Source organism: Eulemur rufifrons, chromosome 3 (genome assembly GCF_041146395.1).
Source record: "Eulemur rufifrons isolate Redbay chromosome 3, OSU_ERuf_1, whole genome shotgun sequence".
Classification (NCBI taxonomy): domain Eukaryota; kingdom Metazoa; phylum Chordata; class Mammalia; order Primates; family Lemuridae; genus Eulemur; species Eulemur rufifrons.
Window position 1 is genome coordinate 24,771,176 of NC_090985.1, and position 22,621 is coordinate 24,793,796.

General features: G+C 58.2%; 2 protein-coding genes across 4 annotated transcripts; one reads left to right on the top strand and one right to left on the bottom strand.

Moving 5' to 3' along the window:
• Positions 1–209: 209 nt before the first annotated feature.
• On the top strand, positions 210–9,734 carry FAM83H (family with sequence similarity 83 member H). 2 transcript variants are annotated; one of them, XM_069466800.1, is made up of 5 exons: positions 210–285; positions 3,239–3,700; positions 4,457–4,621; positions 4,699–4,823; positions 5,026–9,734. In XM_069466800.1, the coding sequence occupies exons 2-5, from the start codon at positions 3,254–3,256 to the stop codon at positions 7,898–7,900; spliced, it is 3,612 nt and encodes a 1,203-aa protein (XP_069322901.1). In that variant the 5' UTR covers positions 210–285; positions 3,239–3,253; the 3' UTR covers positions 7,901–9,734. The 2 variants fall into 2 exon arrangements, with proteins under 2 accessions (XP_069322901.1, XP_069322902.1); XM_069466801.1 differs by lacking the exon at positions 210–285 and adding an exon at positions 657–862.
• Positions 9,735–11,328: 1,594 nt separating this feature from the next.
• MAPK15 (mitogen-activated protein kinase 15) lies at positions 11,329–16,870 on the bottom strand. Of its 2 annotated transcripts, none has more exons than XM_069465891.1 (14): positions 16,759–16,870; positions 15,391–15,489; positions 15,131–15,160; positions 14,908–14,998; positions 14,267–14,397; positions 14,019–14,182; positions 13,680–13,819; positions 13,205–13,262; positions 12,683–12,754; positions 12,472–12,577; positions 12,151–12,352; positions 11,936–12,039; positions 11,729–11,857; positions 11,329–11,599 (listed from the first exon to the last, which is right to left on the bottom strand). In XM_069465891.1, the coding sequence occupies exons 1-14, from the start codon at positions 16,825–16,827 to the stop codon at positions 11,423–11,425; spliced, it is 1,572 nt and encodes a 523-aa protein (XP_069321992.1). In that variant the 5' UTR covers positions 16,828–16,870; the 3' UTR covers positions 11,329–11,422. The 2 variants fall into 2 exon arrangements, with proteins under 2 accessions (XP_069321992.1, XP_069321991.1); XM_069465890.1 differs by having other exon boundaries at positions 12,683–12,820.
• Between the last annotated feature and the right edge of the window lie 5,751 nt (positions 16,871–22,621).

Genomic DNA, 22,621 nt, shown 5'->3' on the forward strand with positions numbered 1-22,621 from the left:
GCCGGTGGCGGTGGCTGGGGGCTGCGGCGGGCGCCGGGCGCAGGAATGCAGGCGCGCCGCGGGTGGGGCCGCCCCGCCCCCAGGTGCGGCCGCCCCGCCCCCAGGTGCTGCCCGGGCAGGCAGGAGGCAGGAGCGGCGGGCGGGGCGGGGGCGGGCGCGTGAATCAGGCCGGGCGGGCAGGCGGGCCGCGGCAGGGAGTGGCTGCCGGACCGACCGGACCGCGAGGCCGCTGGGCGGCGGTCGGCTCCTGCTGCCCCTGTGCCGAGACCCCGCGCACCTGGCCAGGTAGGGCCCCCTCCCCCGGCCCGAGTAGGGCGGGGCGGAGCGCGCGGGAGGCGGAGGCTGGGGCGGGTGCCCCTCGGCGCGGCCCCACCTGGGCAGCACCCCGCTCGCACCTGGGCCGGGGCCGTGCGACCCCGAGAGGGGCGGTGGGAGTGGGGCGTGGCCGCGTGCGTGGGGGCTGGGCGCGCGGGGCGCCGCGGTGCTGATATGGACGTGAGCGTCCTCGCACGACGCTGGCCCAGGAAGAGCCGAGAAGGAAGGGGCCCCAGGCCCAGCTAGGGCCTGCCGACCGTCTTAACCTGCTCCCGCCCTTGCGGCCTAGCTAGAGAACGGAGATGGTGCTGGGCATGGCCTGTACCCTTCCCTGGGGACGCCCTGCCCAGATCGCCATGGGCTGGGGTGGGCAGGGCGCGGCCTGTAGTCCCGCGTGGAGGGCAAGGCGCCCCTGTTTCTTGGCCCACATTCCTGGACTGGGGTGGGCGGATGGGATATACACCTCGTGCAGCCGCTAATTTGCTGGAGTACACTAACCTCCTTCGGCTCTTTGGTGACCACCCGCAAGCTGTAACTCCGACTTCCGGTCTGTGAACCCCATATGCCTGAATCCCGCTTTTCGGTCCACCTCCCCGCTGCCTAATGCCTCTACCCCCTCCTCCCCCACGGGTACTTGGCACAGGGTCATCCCACTTTGTGTAGGACCTCCAGATTGTTTTCATGAGATCCTCCTTCCAGGCACTTAGGCACCCCACTTCCTGCCAGGGTGAGAAGGATAGGGCCCTTGAAGTCTGAGGTGAGGCCCTAGAGACATTGTCTGGCTTCAGGGCAGAGGTCAGCGGCAGAGGAGCTGGTTCCTGCTGAGTCACTGGACAGGGTGGGATAACCCTCTCTCTCCCTTAGGGCAGGCATTGGTAGGCAAATGTGTGGGGAACAGGCTGTTGGGGGTCTCCAGTGCACAGTCCAGGGGTGGGAGGACCCATGAAAGGAAACAGGCAAGGAGTGAAGTCATTGGAGGTTGTGGGTATTGCTGCTGGAGGCTGAGTGGGCACTTGGTGGGGCCCCTGAGGCCTGGGGCTCCCCTTGCTGACCAGTAATGTCTGCTGCGAGGGCTTCTCACCACAGGGGCCCGCCCCTGTTCGCACAGCCTGGACAGCGTATGTGGATTCCCCTCAACAGTGAAGTCAGAAGGGACAGTGAGACCCCAGCATAGACAGGCCTGCACCTCTCACCCCCACGTGGTCTGCCTCAGTCTGCTCCTGGGACAACCTGGACAGTGTGCCCTGCCCCCATACGTCAGACACAAAGGGGAAGTGGGTGCAGTCAAGAAATGTTGGGATAGCTTTTCCTAAGACAACTGGGCCTGGCAGCATCTCCAGGCCTGGTGGACTGAGTGGTACACAAGGGAGTCCCCCACCTCCCGTCCCCATGTCATGTTCAGTGTCCAGTTAGTGTGTTACCCCCCAGGGAAACCAGACAGGACAGCTGCCTCGGTCGTATACTGTAGGCTCCCGAGCCCAGCATGCTCAGGCAAATGTCTCCTTCCAACCCTGGTGCAGTCCAGCAGGCCAGCGCCCCTGTCAGCCACACACGGCTGCACGTCAGGGACACACACCTCCATCTGGGCAGAACCACTTTCGTTCCCCAGCCAGGACCAACATTTGGGAGCCCGTGTGCTAGGCAGGACAGGTGTCGCTGGGCCCTGCCCCAACTTGAGGAGCAGTGGAAATGGGGTGAGCAATCCCTAGGACTCTCCTTCCTGGGCTGGTGCTGGGCAGGTATCCAGGTAGTTAAGTGATCCTGTGCTGATGAGCTCTAGGAGCCCAATAGAGACCAGACCCCCACAGAGGCCCTTTGGAGAACAGGGTGGGCTGGGGGGCATGGATGATGGCATGAGGGTGGGGAGCCCAGGACAAGCCCCACAGCCACAGCGAAAGGCTCTGCCTTCTTTTTGAGTGCAGCGAGGGGCAGGGCGGTGGCCCCAGGACTTGGAGAGGGCTGGGCCTGGCAGGAACAGGACTCTGAGCACATGGAGAGCCACATCTGGGAGGATGTGAAGTGCAGGCCCTGCAGGGACCTGTAGACACCAGGGCAGGAGGGGTGGGGCCCAGGGAGGTTTTCTGTAGGATGGGACAGTGGCAAGAGAGAGGTCAAGGAGTGGGGCAAAGGAAAGGGGGCTGATGGACAGGGACAAGGTCTAGGGATCAGCCTTCTGAGGGCCAGGAGGTCAGAGTGTGAGACCCTGAGGATGGGGAGGAGCTGTGGGTGGGGCCGAAGGCTGCCATCCCGTAGCCCTGTGTGCTGCACTCACCGTTCACCTAGGCCAGGTGTGGTGTCGTGCCACCCCTCAACTACATTATACAGTGGAGGTAACAGGCCAGAGAGGAACATTGACCTGCCCAGGTGTCTGAGGTGGTCTGGGACAGACACACAGGCGGTGTGGGCAGCACCAACTTGTCCTGCAGACGTAGTGCCAGGGGCCCATGAAAATGTTAATGTCTCAAAATAGGAAGAAAAAAGTGAATATCGTAACAGTGGCCCCAACCTGGATTATATTTGTGTTTAAAGCAACAGTCATAAAATATTTTAAATATATCTATGGAGGAAGAGACAAACAAAGCAAAAACATCTGGGGTCACAAAAGTCATAAAGGGTGAGGTGGGCAGCCCCTGGGTGCTGGTGAGAGCCAGGGCCCAGCCAGCGAGGCCTGAGGAAAGGGAGACAGGACTGGGGTACCTGTGCCCTGGCACTCTGCTGATGCCCCCCGGCTAGAGGGTATACTAGGATCTGGGGCGCTGTTTGTGAGCCTGGCTTGGCTGGTCCCCTGGAAGGCCTCCCAGGCAGGGGCTAAACTCCAGCCCACCCAAGGTCACCGACAGCCCCCCTACAGTGTGTGTCCACTTGAGGGGGTAGGCGATGCAGTCCCCAGTGCCCCTGGTAACTCGTCTCCTTGCCCCTCCAGGCCCCTGGCCCCAACATGGCCCGTCGCTCCCAGAGCTCCTCACAGGGGGACAACCCGCTGGCACCCGGGTACCTGCCCCCTCACTACAAAGAGTACTACCGCCTGGCAGTGGACGCGCTGGCTGAGGGTGGGTCAGAGGCCTACAGCCGCTTCCTGGCATCTGAGGGGGCACCTGACTTCCTGTGCCCTGAGGAGCTGGAACATGTGAGCCGCCACCTGCGGCCCCCACAGTATGTGGCCCGAGAGCCCCCTGAAGGCAGCCCTCCTGATGTGGATATGGATGGCTCCTCAGGCACCTACTGGCCAGTGAATTCAGACCAGGCCGTGCCTGAACTTGACCTGGGCTGGCCCCTGACCTTCGGCTTCCAGGGCACAGAGGTAACCACACTGGTGCAGCCACCACCACCTGACAGCCCCAGCATCAAGGAGGAGGCTCGCAGGATGATCCGTTCCGCCCAGCAGGTGTGCCAGCGTGGCGGGCAGGCAGTGGGGAAGGGCGGCCTGAGGGCACGCAGGAGTGGAGTGAGGGGGGGGCCACAAAGCATGACCAGCTTGTGGTGGAGTGAGCCCAGGGCTCAAGCTGCAGCAGGGGCTCCCTGGCAGAATTCTTCCAGGGCCGCCAAGGGAGTGGCCATCGCAGGCTGCAAGTTCCACACAGGTTTGCTTGCCCATGGTGACAGCCAGTCCCTGGAAACTCAGGTGCTTTGGGAGGGAGGGGCACCCTCCCAGCCTGGATGGCCCTTGGTAGTTGGCAAACAGTGGAGGAAGCCTGTTAAACCATGGAGACTGAGGCAGCAGGGCCAGATGCTAAAGACCCCTGCCTCTGCCCCCTGCCCCGAGCAGTGAGCAGTGAGCCACTCACAGGGCAGAACTGAGGCTGGGGCAGCCTGGCCATCTGTAGGGCACAGGTGTTTCAAGACTCCCCCTGCCTTGGCCATCCCCAACCAGGGTTCTGTGCCCAGGGGTGAGCCTACAGACCCTGCTCTGCCTTGGGCTCCCTTATGGACCACCAACCCAGGCAGCAGCCCCACACCCCCTCTGTTGGGTTCCTTCCTCCTCACCCACCTTCACAGACATGGCCCCACTCTCCCGTTGGAGGGGCGAGTAGCCGTCATACGGTGTTTGTGGGTGATCCAGGGGCCTGGAGGTAAGGCTGGAGAATGGCATAGGGACAGCAGGGGCGTCTGGCCCTCTGTCCTGACCTGCCCCCGCTCCCAGGTAGTGGCTGTGGTGATGGACATGTTTACCGATGTGGACTTGCTCAGTGAAGTGCTGGAGGCTGCTGCCCGCCGGGTCCCAGTCTACATCCTACTGGATGAGATGAACGCGCAGCACTTCCTGGACATGGCCGACAAGTGCCGAGTCAACCTGCACCACGTGGATGTGAGTAACCGGCGGAGGGGAGGTTAGGGGAAAGGGGAAAGACCCCAGGCAGAGACCTAACTCCCCTCCCTCCCTAGTTCCTGCGTGTGCGCACTGTGGCAGGCCCCACCTACTACTGCCGCACTGGGAAGTCTTTCAAGGGCCACGTGAAGGAGAAGTTCCTGCTGGTGGACTGTGCTGTGGTGATGAGTGGGAGCTACAGGTATGCCCAACCCGCTGCCCCCAGCCCCTCCTCGAGGGCTGCCTCCTGGAGCCCCAGCACCCCACCAGGGCCATCCTCTGCTGCAGCCCTAGCATAGCCGGGCTTGTCCCGCCCTGGTCCTTGCAGACCTCACATCCCCCGAGCCCGTCCCGGCCCACTTGGCCCACTCCCTTGTCTTGACTCTGGCCCGACCCGTCCACAGCTTCATGTGGTCATTCGAGAAGATCCACCGCAGCCTGGCACACGTGTTCCAGGGAGAGCTGGTCTCCAGCTTCGACGAGGAGTTCCGCATCCTCTTCGCACAGTCTGAGCCGCTGGTGCCCTCCGCTGGGGCTCTGGCCCGCATGGACGCCTACGCCATGGCTCCGTACGCAGGGGCCGGGCCCCTGGTGGGTGTCCCTGGGGTCGGGGCGTCAACCCCTTTCTCCTTCCCGAAACGAGCACACCTCCTGTTTCCACCACCCCGGGAAGAGGGTCTGGGCTTCCCCGCCTTTCTCGACCCCGACCGCCATTTCCTGTCTGCCTTCCGCCGGGAGGAGCCGCGGATGCCGGGGGGCGCCCTGGAGCCGCACGCAGGGCTGCGGCCGCTGTCGCGGCGGCTGGATGCTGAGGCCGGGCCGTCTGGGGAGTTCGCGGGCCCGCGGGGCTTATTCCAGGCGCGGCACCTGGAGATGGACGCCTTCAAGCGGCACAGCTACGCCACCGCGGACGGCGCGGGCGCAGTGGAGAACTTTGCCGCTGCGCGGCAGGTGTCACGGCAGACGTTCCTCAGCCACGGGGACGACTTCCGCTTCCAGACCAGCCACTTCCACCGCGACCAGCTCTACCAGCAGCATTACCAGTGGGACCCGCAGCTTGCGCCTGCGCGCCCGCAGGGCCTGTTCGAGAAGCTTCGCGGTGGCCGTCCAGGCTTTGCCGACCCGGATGACTTTGCACTGGGCGCTGGGTCGCGCTTCCCAGAGCTCGGTCCCGACGGGCACCAGCGGCTGGACTACGTGCCGTCTAGCGCGTCGCGAGAGGTGCGCCACGGTTCGGACCCCGCCTTTGGGCCTGGCCTCCGTGCCCTGGAACCTGGCGGGGCCCTGCGCCCCAACCTGGGCCAGCGCTTCCCGTGCCAGGCTGCGGCGAGGGCCGGCCCAGACCACGCGGCAGAGGCAGAGCCAGAGCGCAGGGGCGGGCCCGAGGGGCGGGCAGGGCTGCGGCACTGGCGCCTGGCCTCCTACCTGAGCGGTTGCCACGGTGAAGATGCGGGCGACGAGGGCCTGCCGGTGCCCATGGAAGCCGAGGTCTATGAAGACGACGTGCTGGCTTCTGGGGGCCGGGCAGCCGCCGGGGACCTGCTCCCTTCGGCCTTCCGCGTCCCCACAGCCTTCCCTACCAAGGGCCCGCTGCCAGGCTCAGGCAGCGGTGGCGGCGAGGTCCCAGAGGAGGCAGGCCTGGTCAAGCAGGACTCTTTCCGCTCGCGCCTGAACCCAGTCATCCAGCGAAGCTCAAGGCTGCGCTCCTCTCTCATCTTTAGCGCGTCACAGGCCGAGGGCGCGGGCGGGGCCGCAGCGACCACCACTGAAAAAGTGCAGCTGCTGCACAAAGAACAGACCGTCAGCGAGACGCTGGGTCCCGGAGGAGAAGCTGTGCGCTCCTCGGCCTCCGCCAAAGTGGCGGAGCTACTGGAGAAGTACAAGGGCCCGGCCCGTGACTCCAATGGCGCTGGGGGTGCCGTCACTGTCTCCAGCCACAGTAAGGCTGTCGTGTCGCAGGCGTGGCGGGAAGAAGTACCCGCAGCAGGTGGCGCGGGGGGTGAGCGCCGCAGCCTCGAGAGCTGCTTGCTAGACCTGCGTGACTCCTTTGCGCAGCGACTGCACCAGGAGGCCGAGCGGCAGCCAGGAGCCGCCACGGTCACTGCTGCACAGCTGCTCGACACGCTGGGCCGGGGTGGCATTGACCGCCTGCCCTCCCGCTTCCTCTCTGCCCAGGGCAGCTCCACCTCCCCGCAAGGGCCGGACAAGCCCCTGACGCTGGAGGGGACCGGGGCACAACATGTGCCCCATTCTGAGCCAAAAGGGAGCCCTACCTCAGCTTACCCTGAGCGGAAGGGGAGCCCTACACCTGGGTTTTCCACTCGGAGAAGCAGCCCAACTGCAGGATTTGAGCAGAAAGGGAGCCCCACCTCAGCCTACCCAGAGCACAGGGGCAGCCCGGTGCCCGAGCGCAGGGTCAGCCCAGTCCCCCCTGTGGCCGATCGCAGGGGCAGCCCAGTGCCCGAGCGCAGGGGTAGTCCGGTGCCCCCCGTGCCCGAGCGCAGGGGCAGTCCCGTGCCCCCAGTGCCTGAGCGCAGGGGCAGCCTCACCCTCACCTTCTCCGGGGAGTCTCCGAAGACCGGGCCAACGGAGGAGACCGTGGGCGGCCCCATGGAAGTCCTGCGCAAGGGCTCCCTGCGCCTCAGGCAGCTGCTGAGCCCCAAGGGTGAGCGGCGCTCGGAGGATGAGGGTGGTTTCCCAGTGCCGCAGGAGAACGGGCAGCCGGAGAGTCCCCGGAGGCGGTCGCTGGGCCGAGGTGACAGCGCAGAGGCTGCCACAGGAGATGAGCGGGGTCCACGGGCGCGCCTGGCCTCAGCCACGGCCAATGCCTTGTATAGCAGCAACCTGCGGGATGACACGAAGGCAATTCTGGAGCAGATCAGCGCCCACGGCCAGAAGCACCGTGGGGTCCCTCCCCCAGGCCCCAGCCCGGCCCACAGCAGCCCTGAACTAGGCCATCCAACAGCTGCTGGCGGCCTGGCCCCAGATATGTCCGACAAGGACAAGTGTTCAGCCATCTTCCGCTCGGACAGCCTGGGGACCCAAGGCCGGCTGAGCCGCACTCTGCCAGCCAGCGCGGAGGAGCGCGACCGGCTGCTGCGCCGCATGGAGAGCATGCGCAAGGAGAAGCGCGTGTACAGCCGCTTCGAGGTCTTCTGCAAAAAAGAGGAGGCTGGCGGGCCTGGGTCAGGGGAGAACCTGGCGGAGGAGGGCACCAGGGACAGCAAGGTTGGCAAGTTCGTGCCCAAGATCCTGGGCACATTCAAAGGCAAGAAATGAGTTTCCTAGCCCAGCAGCCCAGGCTGGGGTGGCCAAATCACTGCCACCATCGTCCAGAGCATGGCTGGGCAAGGAGAGCCATGCTTTTGTGCTTGAGTGGCGGCTGCCAGGCCCTCGTGCCAGGGCAGTTTGGGGTGAGTGCTGCCAGAGCGGGGCTTCCCTTGGGGCTCACCTGCTGGCCTCCCCAACCTTGGGGCTCCAGCTCCTTACTGCGGTGCTTCTCCCCAGCTCCCTTCTCTCAGGATCCTCAGCCTCCCAGGCTCATGCACCTGCCTCCGCCACCTCTTTGGGCTCACGTCCTCTTTGGGCCTTCATTCACCTCAGGGACCCATCTCTTTGTGCCTTAACTCCCCATTCTTTCTGGAGCTTTTTGTTTCCTCAGGGCTTCTGTTCTCAGGGTTCCCTCTCCTCAGGCACGGCCCCCTGGCTCCATCCTCTTTACTGTTTCCTGACTGCCCCACCCTCCCTCTCTCAGGGCCTCTCGCTTGGCAGTCATCGCTCTCGACTCCATCGCGAGTGCTGCGGCTTGCTTCCTTCCCGGCATGTGTTCTCCTGGCTTCTTTCTAGGTGGCCTGTCCTCTTGCTGCAGGGAGGGCTGGGCTGACTGCAGGCAATTTGAGAGGGAGGGGTGGAGCTGGACCCAAAGGAAACCTTTCTCAGAGGGACAGGCTGGATAGGGTGGGCTACTGAGAAGGGGAATCCAGGGGACCCCGAGGGGCTGCCCTGCCAGCCCAAACCAAAGCTGCCTGGGCCAGGCCCAACCACTCCTGCAACAAGGCCCTGGTCAGCACTGGGCTTTGCAGCACAATAAAACATAGTCTGGACAGATGACCTGTGGCCCAGCTTCATGAAGTGTCCCCTGCATAGGTGCCATCGCAAGCCATATCCCAGAGAGAGGCTGGATGCAAAGCACTGTCCTTGACGGGTATTGGGCCAGGTGAGGGCAAGGGGACAAGCTGTGGTAGAGCTTGGGTCCCACCACCACCCCAGGAGGCACAGGTCCTGCAGGCTGGAGTGGTCCTTGCCCTGTAGGTGCCCAGCAGACCCTGACTCCACCCTGTCCTTGGATCCTTTCCTCTTTGTCACCAACATACAGGATGTGTTCAGGGTTCCTGGCTTACCTATCTTACATCTTTTTGTACCTTCAGAGAGTAATTTTAATTGACTTGGAATGATACATTTTGGTACCAAATACTTATAAAGTCCCCCATTGTTAGATGTTAGCATTGTGAAATTAGTTTCTGTAATTTACTATTTTTCTTCAAATAGATGTTTTTGTTTTTGTTTTGGCTGGGCGAGGTGGCTCATGCCTGTAATCTCAGCACTCTGGGAGCCCGAGACAGAAGGATCAATTGAGGCTGGGAGTGTGAGACCAGCCTGGACAACATAGCAAGACCCCATCTCCACAAAAAAATAAGAAAAATTAGCTGGACATTGGTGGTGCACACCTGTAGTCCCAGCTACTCAGGAGGATTGCTTGAGCCCAGGAGTTTAAGGTTACAGTGAGCTATTTTAATATGATTGTGCCACTGCACTCCAGCCTAGGCAATAGAGCAAGACCCTGTCTCTAAAGAAAAAAAAAAATTTAAAAAGTATTTCCTACTCCAGCAGCTGGAGAAGGAAGGGAAATGAGCCCACTTTCACTCCCTGACAGTTCACTAAAGCCATCATCAATGTGCGGGTGACAGCAAGGACTTTTACTGGGTGGAAAAGGTCTGCCCATGTACTAACAGGTTTGTCTCGGTACTGCCTGGTGTGTCACTGTTCTGAACAGACGGGCCCCCAGAGGAAGGGCAGCATTCTGCCCATGGGGAGGCCAGAGGCTGGTCGCCCAGCCGGGGCCCTCAGAGGCTCCTGCCTGCACCCTCCACATCTTGCTGAGTAAGACGTCTCCCAAAACATGATCTGGCACATTTTGGTGTTAACAATAAAACACAGTACACAAATTATTCCAATGTATTCCCAAATATATATAATCACCTAATTATATGTCACAGCCTTTAACCTTCAGCTAAATTGGTGACCTTCCCAATGTCCCTTGTGGACAGCACCGCCCATCCCTGTCGGAACACTACAGACCCCTCCGCATGTGTCCTTCCAACACCTCCACCCGCATCTTCTGCCGCCTGCCCCTGCCTACTGCGTGCCTGTGCCCCTCCTCACAATGCTCAGCCCTCAGTGTGGGCACTCACCTGGGGCCCCCTGCACACCAAGTCCAGCTGGCCCATCCCAGCCTCATGTCCAGCCTGAGTCCCTCCCTGGCCTCTTCTGTCCTGCTTGTCGGTCACCATGGGGTTATGCCTCAGGCTCTAGAAGCTCAACCCCCTCAGCTGCCCATCAGGAACAAGCCCCTTGGCCCCACCTCTGGCTCACCCTTGGGCCCTCCTTCTCCCTCTGCCTCCTCAAAATCATCCCCACGCCCAGTTCTCTCTGCTTCCCAAATCTCTCTTGGTCACCCAGTCTGGACCCAGCATATTGTGGTGCAAGCTCCCACCCTCTGCTCAGCTCCCACTGCCCACACCTTGTCCTTTGGCTTCCCCAGCGTGGCCAGTGGCTTTTATCATAGAGAAGGACTCTCTGCTCCTGGCAGCCCCACTCCTACCGCAGCACCTGCACCTGTTGGACTTCGAGCTTTCCTGCCAGGCAGCTGGGATGTGGCCCTGCTGCGTTCTGGCTCCAGCCCAGGGTCAGGTGCGGTTGGGGGCACCCATGGCACCATGGGACACAGCTTTGTGTCCACTGGGCCCCTTTCATCTCTTCAGCCCACCATACCCCTGGCCTGAACTCACACCAGGTCCTTTGCCTGGTGGGGGACCAGAGGAGGTAGCCTTGAGCCCCACAAGACACCTCGTTCCCCGCCCTCCCCTACCAAGACCTGGAGACAAGCCCGGTGCAGTCACTGTGATGGCAGGGCACAGGCTGTGGCCACCAAAAGTGGAGAAAGGGCAGGGGGAATCTGGGGGCTGGGGCAGGAGCAGGGCTCTGGCGTAGGGTCACAAATGTGGTTCTGTGGTGGCTTGCACCCAGGCAACGGTGGGCCCACCCTGGGTGCAGCCTGGACCCTGTAGCAGCCCCAGGCTGGAGTCTGATGGTGCAGGCAGCAAGGCACTGTGGACAGAAGACAGGAAGCCAGAGCCAAGGTGCTCCCCCAGGCTGGCCTTTGGTGGCATTAGCCTGGAGAAAAGCCCTGTGCTAGGTGCCAGTGGGCGGGGGTGGGGGGTGGCAGGAGCCACAGGGTGATAGCAGATGGTAGCCAATGCAGCTTCCCACTGGGCTCAGGGGTAGCGGGGTCCTCAGAAGAAGGTGGGCTCCAGGAAAGGGGTGGAAGTGATGTGGCCCTAGAGGGAGCCCTTCAGAAGGGGGTGGATGAAAAGATGGATGGTTAGGTGGGGGACAGACAGCTTTTATTGGAGGAAGTCATTGGGGCAGGGGTGGGGTCCTCATCTACTCCCCCAAAGAGGTCCAATCTCCCCAAGAGAGGGAGGGGACTGAAGAGGCTGGGGCCAAGGCGGGTAGAGCAGCTCAGGCGTGTGGTCCTGGGAGCAGGGGCAGGTGGCCCAGTGCCGAGTGGCAGATGGTACCATAGGCTTGGGAGTAGCCCCCAAGCGTGGCCCGAGCAGCCCCCTGGGCCCCCTGCGAGGCAGAGGAGCTGAACATCCTCCGGCCAGGCCGGGGCTCCGGGGGCAGCCGTGGAGGGACCTGCAGGCAGTTGGGGGTCAGCATGAGGGGGAGCAGGCTAGGGGGAGAAGAGGAAGGGAAGCCCTTGAGGGGTTGGGGGGAATGGGAAGGCCAGGGACGGGAGGGGGCTGGACTGGGGCTGGGGCTCACCAGTGGCACGCCAGCTGCCCTCACCCCACAGGACCGGGTCCAGTCACTGCGCATCAGGGCTTGGTTGGCTACCTGGGCTGCAGACTGCCAGGTCAGGGAAGGCACCGCCCCTCTCACACTGGGCTTCACCTGGAAAGGGGCGCATGATAGGGTCACTGAAAGGTATAGAAGAAGGGTTCCTCCTGTGCCCACCTCACCACAGCTTACCCGAGAGGGTGCCAAGGGGGGCTTTGCCTCTGTCCCAGGGGGCACAGGTTGGGGCAGGGGGGCCGAATTCTGCCTGGAAATGTTCCTGGCTGTGCTGGGGGCATCTATGGGGTGGGAAGATCAACCCTGGGGTTAGAAGTCCTGAGCTGTGCGTAGTCGGGGGCCCTGCACAGAAGAGGCCAGGCCATGCTCTGTGGGGGACAAAGACCACACACCATGCTCCAGATGAGGACCGGGGCTATTCTGAGGCCTGAGTCCAGGGTTCTGTGCAGGCGCCCTTGAGAGGAGCTGGGTGCCTGCTCTGGGCTTGAGCGGGTGCACCTGAGGCCCGGAGGCCCTGGGCTTTGTTGGCAGAGCGGCATCCCCCAAGCCCTCCTCTTTCCCAATGTGGCTGTTGCTTCTCCGCTCCAGGATCATCTGCGGGAGGGGAGGGAGCTCAGAGGTGTATGGCGGGAGGCTTTGGGGGTCACTGAGGTAGGAGAAGGCCTCAAGGGTATGCATGGATAGGGAATGAGGAAGGTCTCAGGCTGGAGCACCTGATAGAGGCGGTTGCGATACTCAGTTGCGGAGAGCTGGACTCCTTCGTGCACCGGGAGCTGCACATCCGCCTCCGGAGTCCTCTCTCGGCCAGGGCAGTGGAACCTGTGGAGGGCCAGGGAGGCCCATGCAGGAGAGGTGAGAGCTGGCTGAGGTCAGCAGCCCCTGCAGCTTCCACCCCACCCGCGCGCTTTGGGGGCCCGCCCCCACCTCTGCACATAGGGGTGCTGCAGTGCCTGGGCAGCGCTGAGCCGCTTGTCAGGGGCAAACACCAGGAGAAGCCTGAGGAGGTCCAGGGCCTCTGGGGGTGTGTCTGGTGGCAGGATGGCATCTAGCATCTGCCGTGGCCTGTGGGCGCCACCCGTCATCTCCTCTCCAGGGCCTGCGGGCCCCTCGTCAGATCCGTGTCCGTGGCCTGGGGCACAGCTTCCAACCCTTGGCCCCACCCCACTTTCCTGTCTCTGTGGACCCCCATCCCTGATTTGCAGACACCTGGGAGGGTGGGAGACCCCTGCCTGCCCTCTGGACCCTCCTCCAGGCCTCCTTCCAGCCATCCAGGCCAGGGTGCTGTCCCACAGCCCCTGGTGCCAGCACTGGGGACTCCTGGCTTTTGGCATGACCTATCACAAAAGCAGGGCAGGGTGTCACCCAGCAGACTGGCCCCAGCAACATGGCAGGAAGGCCCCCCCAAGATAGGCTTCCCCTGCCCTGAACCAAAGTGCCCCCACTCACCGGGACCCCAAGCCATGCAGAATGGAGGTGCTGTAGCCTGAGCCGAGGGCCAGGAGGTCTGGCGGTGGGTGGCAGAGGGTGTCGGGATCAGGGGCCTGGGCAGGTGGGGAGTCTGGGCCAGCCATCCCTTCTGGGCTTCTGCTGTCTGGCAGGGCTCAGCACCCCAATCTGCCCTGCCCAGCTCCCAGCACAGTGACAATCCTTGGCCCTGCCAGACTGCAACCCTCAGGGACCTTGTTCTGACCTGGCTGGCCCTCCATGGTCACTGTGTGGCCCTCATGGTCCCCGTGGCCAGGTGCTGCCTCCCTTGCAGCCTCTGTGCAGTTGCCCCCACCTCCTCCCTTGCCCATCCCTCCTCTCTGCGCTGCCCTGGCCTGTCAGGTGCTGTCTCCCCACAGCTGCATCCTCTGGCCCTCAGCATCCCTGGTGCCCAGCGCCAGGCTGCTGAGGTTGGGACCCCTGCACACATGCTCACCCCCCTCGGATGGAGGCGGGATGGTCTCCAGGATCAGCTCCAGCTGGTGGAGCGTGGATGTCCCCTGGAACAGGGGCCGCCCTCGAAGCATCTCCCCCAGGATGCAGCCCAGACTCCACATGTCCACCCCAGGGGTGTACCTGGGGCAGGAAGGGGTGTAGGCATGAGGGAGACCCAGAGACGGGGGTGGGGGGTGCTGGGAGAGTAAGGTGAGGGCACAGTGGGGGTGGGGACCAAGGCAGGCCCAGGGCACAGGAAGGCCTGGGAGCCCTAAGGGGGCAGGAGGGCATCCCTGGGGTCCTGCAGGGACAAGGGGACTTGAGGGTGTCTCACTGTTACCAGCTCGAGGACAGTAGCACTTCCGGAGCTCGGTACCAGCGTGTGGCCACATACTGGGTCAGGGCTTGGCCCTCGGGCCCCTCAGGGAGGTTGCTCACAGAGCGGGCCAGGCCGAAGTCACAGAGCTTCACCATGCAGTTGGCGTTCAGGAGGACATTGGACGGCTGGAAGAGGAGGTGGGCTGAGGGCTGAGCAGGCCATTGGGGGATGGGGACTGAGGGCTGTGCAGAGGCAGTGTGGGGCTGCACCTTCAGGTCCCGGTGGATGACTCGGCCTGAGTGGATGAACTTGGTGGCCCGCAGGAGCTGGTAGAAGATATAGCGCTTGTGGACATCCCTCAGCAGCCCGCCCTTCCTGATGACGGCATCCAGGTCAGTGTCTGGGAACAAGGCATGCACATCAGTCTGGGGGTGTGGGGACCAGGGAAGGACATGCAGGTCAGTCTGGGGCCAGACGAGGGGCACCTGGGGAGAGCCGGCAGGTCTGTCCCACTTTGAATCTGCCCATGGCCTGCAGTGCCTGGCCACCCTTCAGGCTTCTCAGTCCTGCCCACTATCTTTGTTGGTACAACAAGAAAAGTTCATGGAATTGTTTTCATACTTTATTTCATGTTGCCTTTGTTTTATAAAATGAGTAGGAAAAGGAAAATGCAGGTGCAAACCATGGACAAAGCAGGAGCCTCGTGCAGGTGGGATCAAGGTGGTCACTGCCAGGCTCTGGAGGCTGACACTTGTCAGCTGTTTGTCCTTGGGTACAGGGTACAGGTGAAGGTACAACCCACTACAGGGACCCAGGCAGCAAAGGGACATAAAGAGGGAGTCAGGCCACCAGGTGGGGTCCAAAGGCCAGGACAGAGGTGGGGCTGGGGGCTGAGTGAGGCCTAACTCACCCATAGACTCCAACACCAGGTAAATGTCCCTGTCATTCTCTGCCCGCATCAGGTCAAGGAGGCGGATGATATTGGGATGGTCCCCAAACTCCTAGGGAGAGAGTTGGCTGCTGCTGCTGCGAGGCCAGGGCTGTGCCCTGGGGGTTGAGGGCCAGCTTTCCCCTTGTCTGGAGAGACCCGGACCTGGGGAAGGGGAGCAAGCAGGACAGCCTAGGCCACTCACCTGGAGGAGCGTGATTTCCCGGAATGTTCTCTGGAAGAGACAGAAACAGGTGTGGGGTGGACAGAGCAAGCAAGAAGCCCAAGTCCTGAAAGGTCCCAAAGGGGCTGGTGCCCGTCACCCAAACACCCACTGGACCATGGGTCACAAAGGGGGTGTGCTACGGGAAATACCAGGAAACCTGCTGCGATTGGGTGTCAACTGTATACCTGGGCTTCCAGGCACCCAGCAACGTCAGTCCCACCCCTGCCCTCCGCCCTTACCTGGGCATCTGTCTTATCTCTAAAGGCATCAAAGATTTTCTTGATGGCAACGACCTCACCAGTCCTCCGGTCCACTGCCTTCCACACAATGCCGTAGGCCTGGGGAGGAGTCCGGTCAGCCTGCCCAGCCATGCCCTGCACCCCCCCCCCCAGATTGCCCCTCCACACAGAGGCCACTCACTCCCATGCTGGGTCCTAGGAGGGGACAGGAGTGTGGCGAGGCCTGGCACTCTGGACCCTGCACCTGCAGGCTGCCCAGCTGCTGCGTGGGACTCCGCACCCTCCAGAGGAGAGTTGGAGAGGCCCCTGGAGGAGGTGAGGTCACAGAAGGGAACTTCTGGGCAGGAACTGAAGCCTGCCCCTCTCAGGCATGGCCTTCCATCTTTCCAGCTGCCCGGGCATTCTCAATCCCTCTCTCTCTCACACACACCACATCCAGCCTGCCAGTAAACCTGCTGGCTCCACCTTCAGATTCATCCAGAACCTCACCACTTTCTACCATCCTGGTCTGAGCCTCCAGCATCTCTCGCTGGGCAGCAACGCTACTCTCTTAGCTGATCTCCCTCTGCCACTTCTGCCCACCCCCACGATGGGCCCTCAACAGAGGGGGCAGGGTGAGCCTTGTAAAGTGGTACCAACGGCTGCTACAGCTCCCAGTGTCAATAACAGTAAAAGCCAAAGTCCTTGAAGTTCCCCAAAGCCCCCCACACAATCGGACACACATCTCTCCCTTTTCCCCCTTCTCTCCTCCCCCCCCCCCCGCCCCCAGTTCACTCCTATCCAGACACACACAACTCTGTGGTTTCTCCAAGGACAGGCAGGCCTTGCCTCAGGGCCTTTGCACATGCCGTGTGCACCACCTGGACTTCTTTTCCTCCCTGCCCCCATTGCACACCCAAACACACTCACACAGTCACACACTTTCATATACACAGCCTCACGTGCTCACACACACAATCGCAAATACACACGGCTCACACATGGTTCCAGCCTTCCCTCCATGCCCACCCGTTTCCCCGCTGAGCCTCTCTTGGGCCTGGCCCATGCTGGTGGGCTGGAGAGCCTGTGGGCCAGCCTGGGTCCTTTCCCTTAGCGACTGAAGCTGACCCCGGTGTCCTGTGGGCCATTGGAAAGGCGGCCCTGGAAGCAGGGATCTGTGGGCGGATGGGGCCCTGGCTGTCACTTGCCTCCAGGAGCCAGGGCCCTGGTGTGGCCACTGTCAGGGTCCTGTTACCTCGAGAGGAGACTGAGGCACAGAGGGCTCAACGGCTTGCTCAAGGCCACCCCCTAGTCTGTGGAGGAAGCAGGGCGCTGGCGTCGGACAAAGCAGACCCCCGAGTGAACGCCCGACGCTTCCCCGGCGCTCACCCCCTTCCCGAGCCGCCGCTTGAGCAGGTATCTCCGGGCTACGTGGTGGTCCACCTCGGCGGCGCACATGGCGGCGGAGGCAACCGGCTCAGAGGGTGGCCTGGGTTCCGCTGGCCTGGACCTGTTGGGCGCTGTTGCCTCGGGAACCGACCCGACGGCGGCGCCGCGCCTGCGCCAGGGGCGGAGACGGGCTGTGGCCCAAGCCCCGCCCTCTCCGGGCCGCGCGGAGAGTCCTCTACTCTGTCCCGCTGTGTTGGCGCCGCCCCGGGGCTCTCCCGGCCCTTTGAGGCCCCGGTCCGCCCGGGTCGCCTGCGCCAGCTTCTCTGGGGCCCCTCTCCGCGCTCCGCCTCTCCTGGGTGCTTGGGGCTCTATGAGTGGTCCCGGGGGCGGGGGTGTCGCGCACAGACGACGACTCGGTCCCGAGCTTTGGGGCCGGGGCTGCGCGCGCCCACCGCTGCTACCCAGCGCGTGCGAGCGCCTGCGGCGGGCAGGTCCCGGGGCGCGGCGGGAGCCTGAGCGCGGAAGCCCGGGGTCGGGGTCCCGCGTGAGGAGGCCGGGAGGGCAAGCTGGAGGGGTCTGGGCAAGGCGTGCCAGACGGTGGGCAGCACCTCGGGAAGAGGAAGCGAGGTGAGGGGGCTGCGGGGCGGGGGCGCCCAGGGAGGGAAGTGGAGCCACGCTTTGGACGCTGGACGAAGAGACTGGGCGGGCGGGCGGCCAGGCAGAGGCCCCGAGGTGGGAGTGTGCCTGGCGCCTCTGCGGCAAAGTGGGGTCTGCGGGGCTGGAGCTCTGGGCCCGGGACCTAGGGCTGTCGCTGTGGACTGGGGGTCGTGGGGCAGGGGAAGCAGGAGAGGGCAGACCACGTGGGAGGCGTGAGGGCTGCACCTGGCTGTAGCACAGCCCTTGGATTTACTGCAGGATGGGCTGTAGTCATGAGACAGGAATGTCGGCTGCCCCAGGTTCGTGGTGGGTTCTGGAGGGACAGGGCTGCGGTGGGGAAGGCGATGGATAGAGCAGGTTTAGCGAAGAAACTCTAGAATTAGTACATGTTAAGTTTAAGATGCTGTTTAGATATCCAAGTGGAAGTCTTAGACGTGACTTTGGAGGCACGAGGTGACAGACACTGGGTGTCGGTGTCCGGTGTCATTTAAAGCAGCAGCTACCGGTGTGTGCAGATCCCTGCGCCTGGGCATTCAGAGTGAGCTTTTGGAACTGCCCAAGAACCATCATCTTTAAAAGTTTTAAATCTGTTGCAGATCGATAATTTTGTAAAATGCAGTAAAAATGAATTACTAGAAAAAGGTTAAAAGCCATAGATATACAAAATAAAGCCCGAATTTTTTATTAGATTCAGCAATCATAAAATTACCCTGTGCCACAGCTGTAAGTTTCTTAACTCTTCCCCTAGATTTCTGACTTTCCACACCGTGGACCCGTAACACATCGTGGGTTACGAAGCAGGTGTGCAGGGAATGAGAGCAAGAGTCTGAGCCTGAGATCCCACTAGTGCCTGCTGGGATGGCTACTCGCCTAGTGTGGTGAGGGTGTGCAGGGGCCAGAATGCTCCTGCTCTGTCCATGGAGGTATAAAATGCTACAACCACCTTGGAAAACAATTTGGCAGTTTCTCAAAATATTGGACATAAATAGGCCTTGTCACCCAGACATTCTACTCTAAGGAACTTACCCAAGAGAAATGAAAACATCCACACAAAAAAGTGGGTGTGAATGTTCATAGCAGCTTTATTTGTAACAGCCCCAAGCAGGAAACAACCCAGATGTTGCTTTCAACATTTGAAACAGGGAAATGGCTAAACAAATTGTGGCCCATCCACACAATGGACCGCTGTTCAGCAATAAAAAGGAAGAAACTATGGATACGGGTGGCATCATCATGCTGACGGGAAAAAGCCACACACCCCCCTTCACAAGAGTACCCTGTATGATGCCATTTATACAAAATTCTAGAAAATGCCAACCACAGATCAGTGGTGGCCTGAGGGTGGGTGGAGGCAGAGACGATTGTGAGTGGTAGGAAAACACTTTTGTAAGTGATGGAAATGTCCCAATTGGGGTGAGGGTTTCAGGGGTGTATACTTATGTCAAAACTGTTTAAATCATGCACTTTGAATATGTGAAGTTTATGGTACTCTGGTTAGTCCTCCGTATAGAGGTGGAGGAATGGGGATAAATAAGTGAAATAAAAGAGGAAGGAACGAGAGACTTCTGGTCACGATGGGGTGGCTGGTGCTGGACATGACCCCCTTCCATGAGCAGCTAGAAAAATGGACAAATATGTGACAAAAGTCACATCTACAAACACTAGACATGAAACAGTGCAGGACTGCCATGTCAGAACACAAGCCACACGGCTGGGTGACAGTCCTCTTGGCCCTGCTGCTGAGTATCAGGTCAGGGAGGAGTCGGAGGCATTTCCTGAGGCCAGGCAAAGAACAGCCATCGTGAGGCCAGGGTGCAACCTGGACAATTCCCAGAGATCACATCGGGAGGGGACCTTTACATGCCAAGAGCCAGGATGGAGAGACCTTGCTGAACACCAGAATATTCAGGAGAGACCCCAACAGGTCCCACCTCAGGGATCTGTTGAACTAGCTCTAGAGTAAAGGCTACTCTACCCCCACCCTGGGTGTCGACAACAAGCATTGAAAGGAATAAGATGATACAAAAATAGTTTAACTGCCTACCAAAGCAAACTTCCATACTCTTTAAGGGGAAACAACAACAAAACAACACTTAATAACATAAAATTCACAATATCCAGCAATTAAAAATATGGGCAAAGGCATGTGAGTAGACATTTCTCCAAAGAAGATATATGAATAGCCGACAGCACGTGAGTAGATGTTGAGTGGCACTGTCATTAGGGAATGCAGGTCAAAGACACAAGAGATACCATTTCACACTCACTGGGATGGTTATAATTTTCTTAAAAATCTTGGCAAGGATGTGGAGAAACTGGAACCCTTGTACACTGCTGGTAGGAATGTGAAATGGTGCCGCTGTTGTAGAAAATGATTTGGCAATGCCTCAAAAGGTTAAACGTGGAATTACGGTATGAGCTAGCAATTCCACACCTAAGTTTATGCACAAGAGAATTGAAAACAGGTATTCAAACAAATCCTTGTACAGGAGTACACAAAGCAGCACTAGTCACAAACGCCAAAAGGTGAAAACAACCCAAATGAATGGTTAATTTTCTGTTATGTGAATTTTGCCTCAATAAAAAAATTACTGGGCTGTGAAGAATCAGGAAAGTATAAGCTGTAACCCAGAGAAACACCTATTGAGGAAAAAAGACCCAGATATTAGGGAGACGGTGGGACTAGTGGTGACTTTAGAAACACCTATTATAAATGTGCTGATGGATTTAAAGACAAGCATGAATATAGTGAGATGAGAAAGGTAATGTATTAATAAGAACCAAATAAAATGTCAAAAGCTTAAAAATAAAATATCTGGAATGAAAAACTCATTGCATAGACTTAACAGCAGAAGAGATGGTCAGTTTTTTTTTAAAAAAAAATGTGGGCGACAAAAAGCTCTTTGTTTAAAAAAGTTTTTTGAAAAAGAAGAGATGGTCAGTGAGCTTGAAGACACAGCAATAGAAACTATCCATATTGAAACACACAGAGAAAAAATACTCAACAACCTGTGGGACAGTTTCAACAACTGGGTAGTGGTGTAGAAAGTATACTGGAGAAAGTAATGGCTGAAATTTTTTCAAATTTGAAGAAAAAAATATACTGACAGATCCAAGAATTTAAAGGAGGTGTGGGCAGGGTAAACACAGAGGAAGCTGTAACAAGTAATAACTAAATTACTGAAAAATAGTGATAAAGAAAAGATGTCAAAGGCAACCAAAGGAACTTACAGAGGAACAAAAATCAGCATATAACTTCAGAGTTCTTGTCAGAAAAAATTTCAAGCCAGAAGACAAAGCAATGACATCATTAATGTACAAAAATAAAAAAAAAAGGTGGGGAGAACCCTCTGCCAATCTAGAGTTGTCTACACAGAGACCATATCCCTCAAAAATGAACAGAAGGCCGGGCGAGGTGGCTCACGCCTGTAATCCTAGCACTCTGGGAGGCCGAGGTGGGAGGATCGTTTGAGCTCAGAAGTTCAAGACCAGCCTGAGCAAGAGTGAGACCCTGTCTCTACTAAAAAGTAGAAAGAAATTATCTAAACAACTAAAAATATATAGAAAAAGAATTAGCCAGGCCTGGTGGCACATGCCTGTAGTCCCAGCTACTCGGGAGGCTGAGGCAGGAGGATTGCTTGAGCCCAGGAGTTTGAGGTTGCTGTGAGCTAGGCCGACACCATGGCACTCTAGCCCGGGCAACAGAGTGAGACTCTGTCTCAAAAAAAAAAGAAAAAAAAAAACGGCAGAAAAAGAAGCAAAAAGAACAAGGAATGGATGAGACCAATAGAAAACAAATAGTGAGATAGTAGACTTAAACCTAACCATATCAATAATTACATTATATACAAATGGTCTAGATACCCCAATTAACAGGCAGAGATTGTATGACTTTATTTTAAAAAAGTAAAATCCAAGAAATGTTTTAATTATACAAATCATACAAATTATAAACAATACATATATTAAATATATGTTACAATTAAGAAAAGTACCTTAATTATAAAGACATAGTTAAAAGGATGGAAAAATATATGTCATGTAAACACTAATGATAAGACAACTTTAGTAGTTACATGAATATCAAAGTAGACTTCAGGCCATGGGATATTACCACAGATAAAGAAGAATAGTTCATTATAATAAAAATGTCAATTTATCAAGAAGATATTGTAATTCTCAGAGTGTATGCACCTAATAACAAAGACTTGAGATACATAAAGCAAAACCTGACATAACTGAAATGCAAAATAAACCCACAATTACAGGTGGAGACACCCCTCTGTCAATAATTGATAGAACAAGTAAGCAGAAGATAAAAATGTAGGAGAACTGAACGTCATCCAACTCGACCTAGTTGACATTTAGAGGACAATGCTCTGAATAAAAGCAGAATACACGTTCTTTTCAAGGGTGTATGAACAAGATAAAACATATTCTAAGTACCATAAAACAAAGCTTAATAAATTTAAAAGAATACACACATACAAATTATGTTCTCTGATCCCACAGAATTGGATTAGAAATAAGTAACAGAAAGACATTTAGAAAAATCCCCAAAGATTTTGAGATTAAATGGCACACTTCTAAATAAACAATGGGGCAAAGAAATCACAAGGTAAATTAGAAACTATTTTGTACTGAAAGATGATGAAAACATAACGTATGAGAATTGTGGGGTTGCTGCTAAAGCAGTGCTTAGAGGGAAATTTGTAGTTCTTTTTTTTTTTTTTTTTTTTTTGAGACAGAGTCTCGCTCTGTTGCCCGGGCTAGAGTGAGTGCCGTGGCGTCAGCCTAGCTCACAGCAACCTCAAACTCCTGGGCTCAAGCGATCCTCCTGCCTCAGCCTCCCGAGTAGCTGGGACTACAGGCATGCGCCACCATGCCCGGCTAATTTTTTGTATATATATTTTTAGCTGTCCATATAATTTCTTTCTATTTTTAGTAGAGGTGGGGTCTCGCTCTTGCTCAGGCTGGTCTCGAACTCCTGAGCTCAAACGATCCGCCCACCTCGGCCTCCCAGAGTGCTAGGATTACAGGCGTGAGCCACCTCGCCCGGCCGGAAATTTGTAGTTCTAACTGCTTGTATTAGAACAGAGGAGAGTTTTTAAGTTTCCACCTTAGAAAGCTAGAAAAAGAAGAGTTAATTAAACCCAAAATAGGTAGAAAGAAGGAAATAATAAAGATGAGTACAAATAATTGAAAT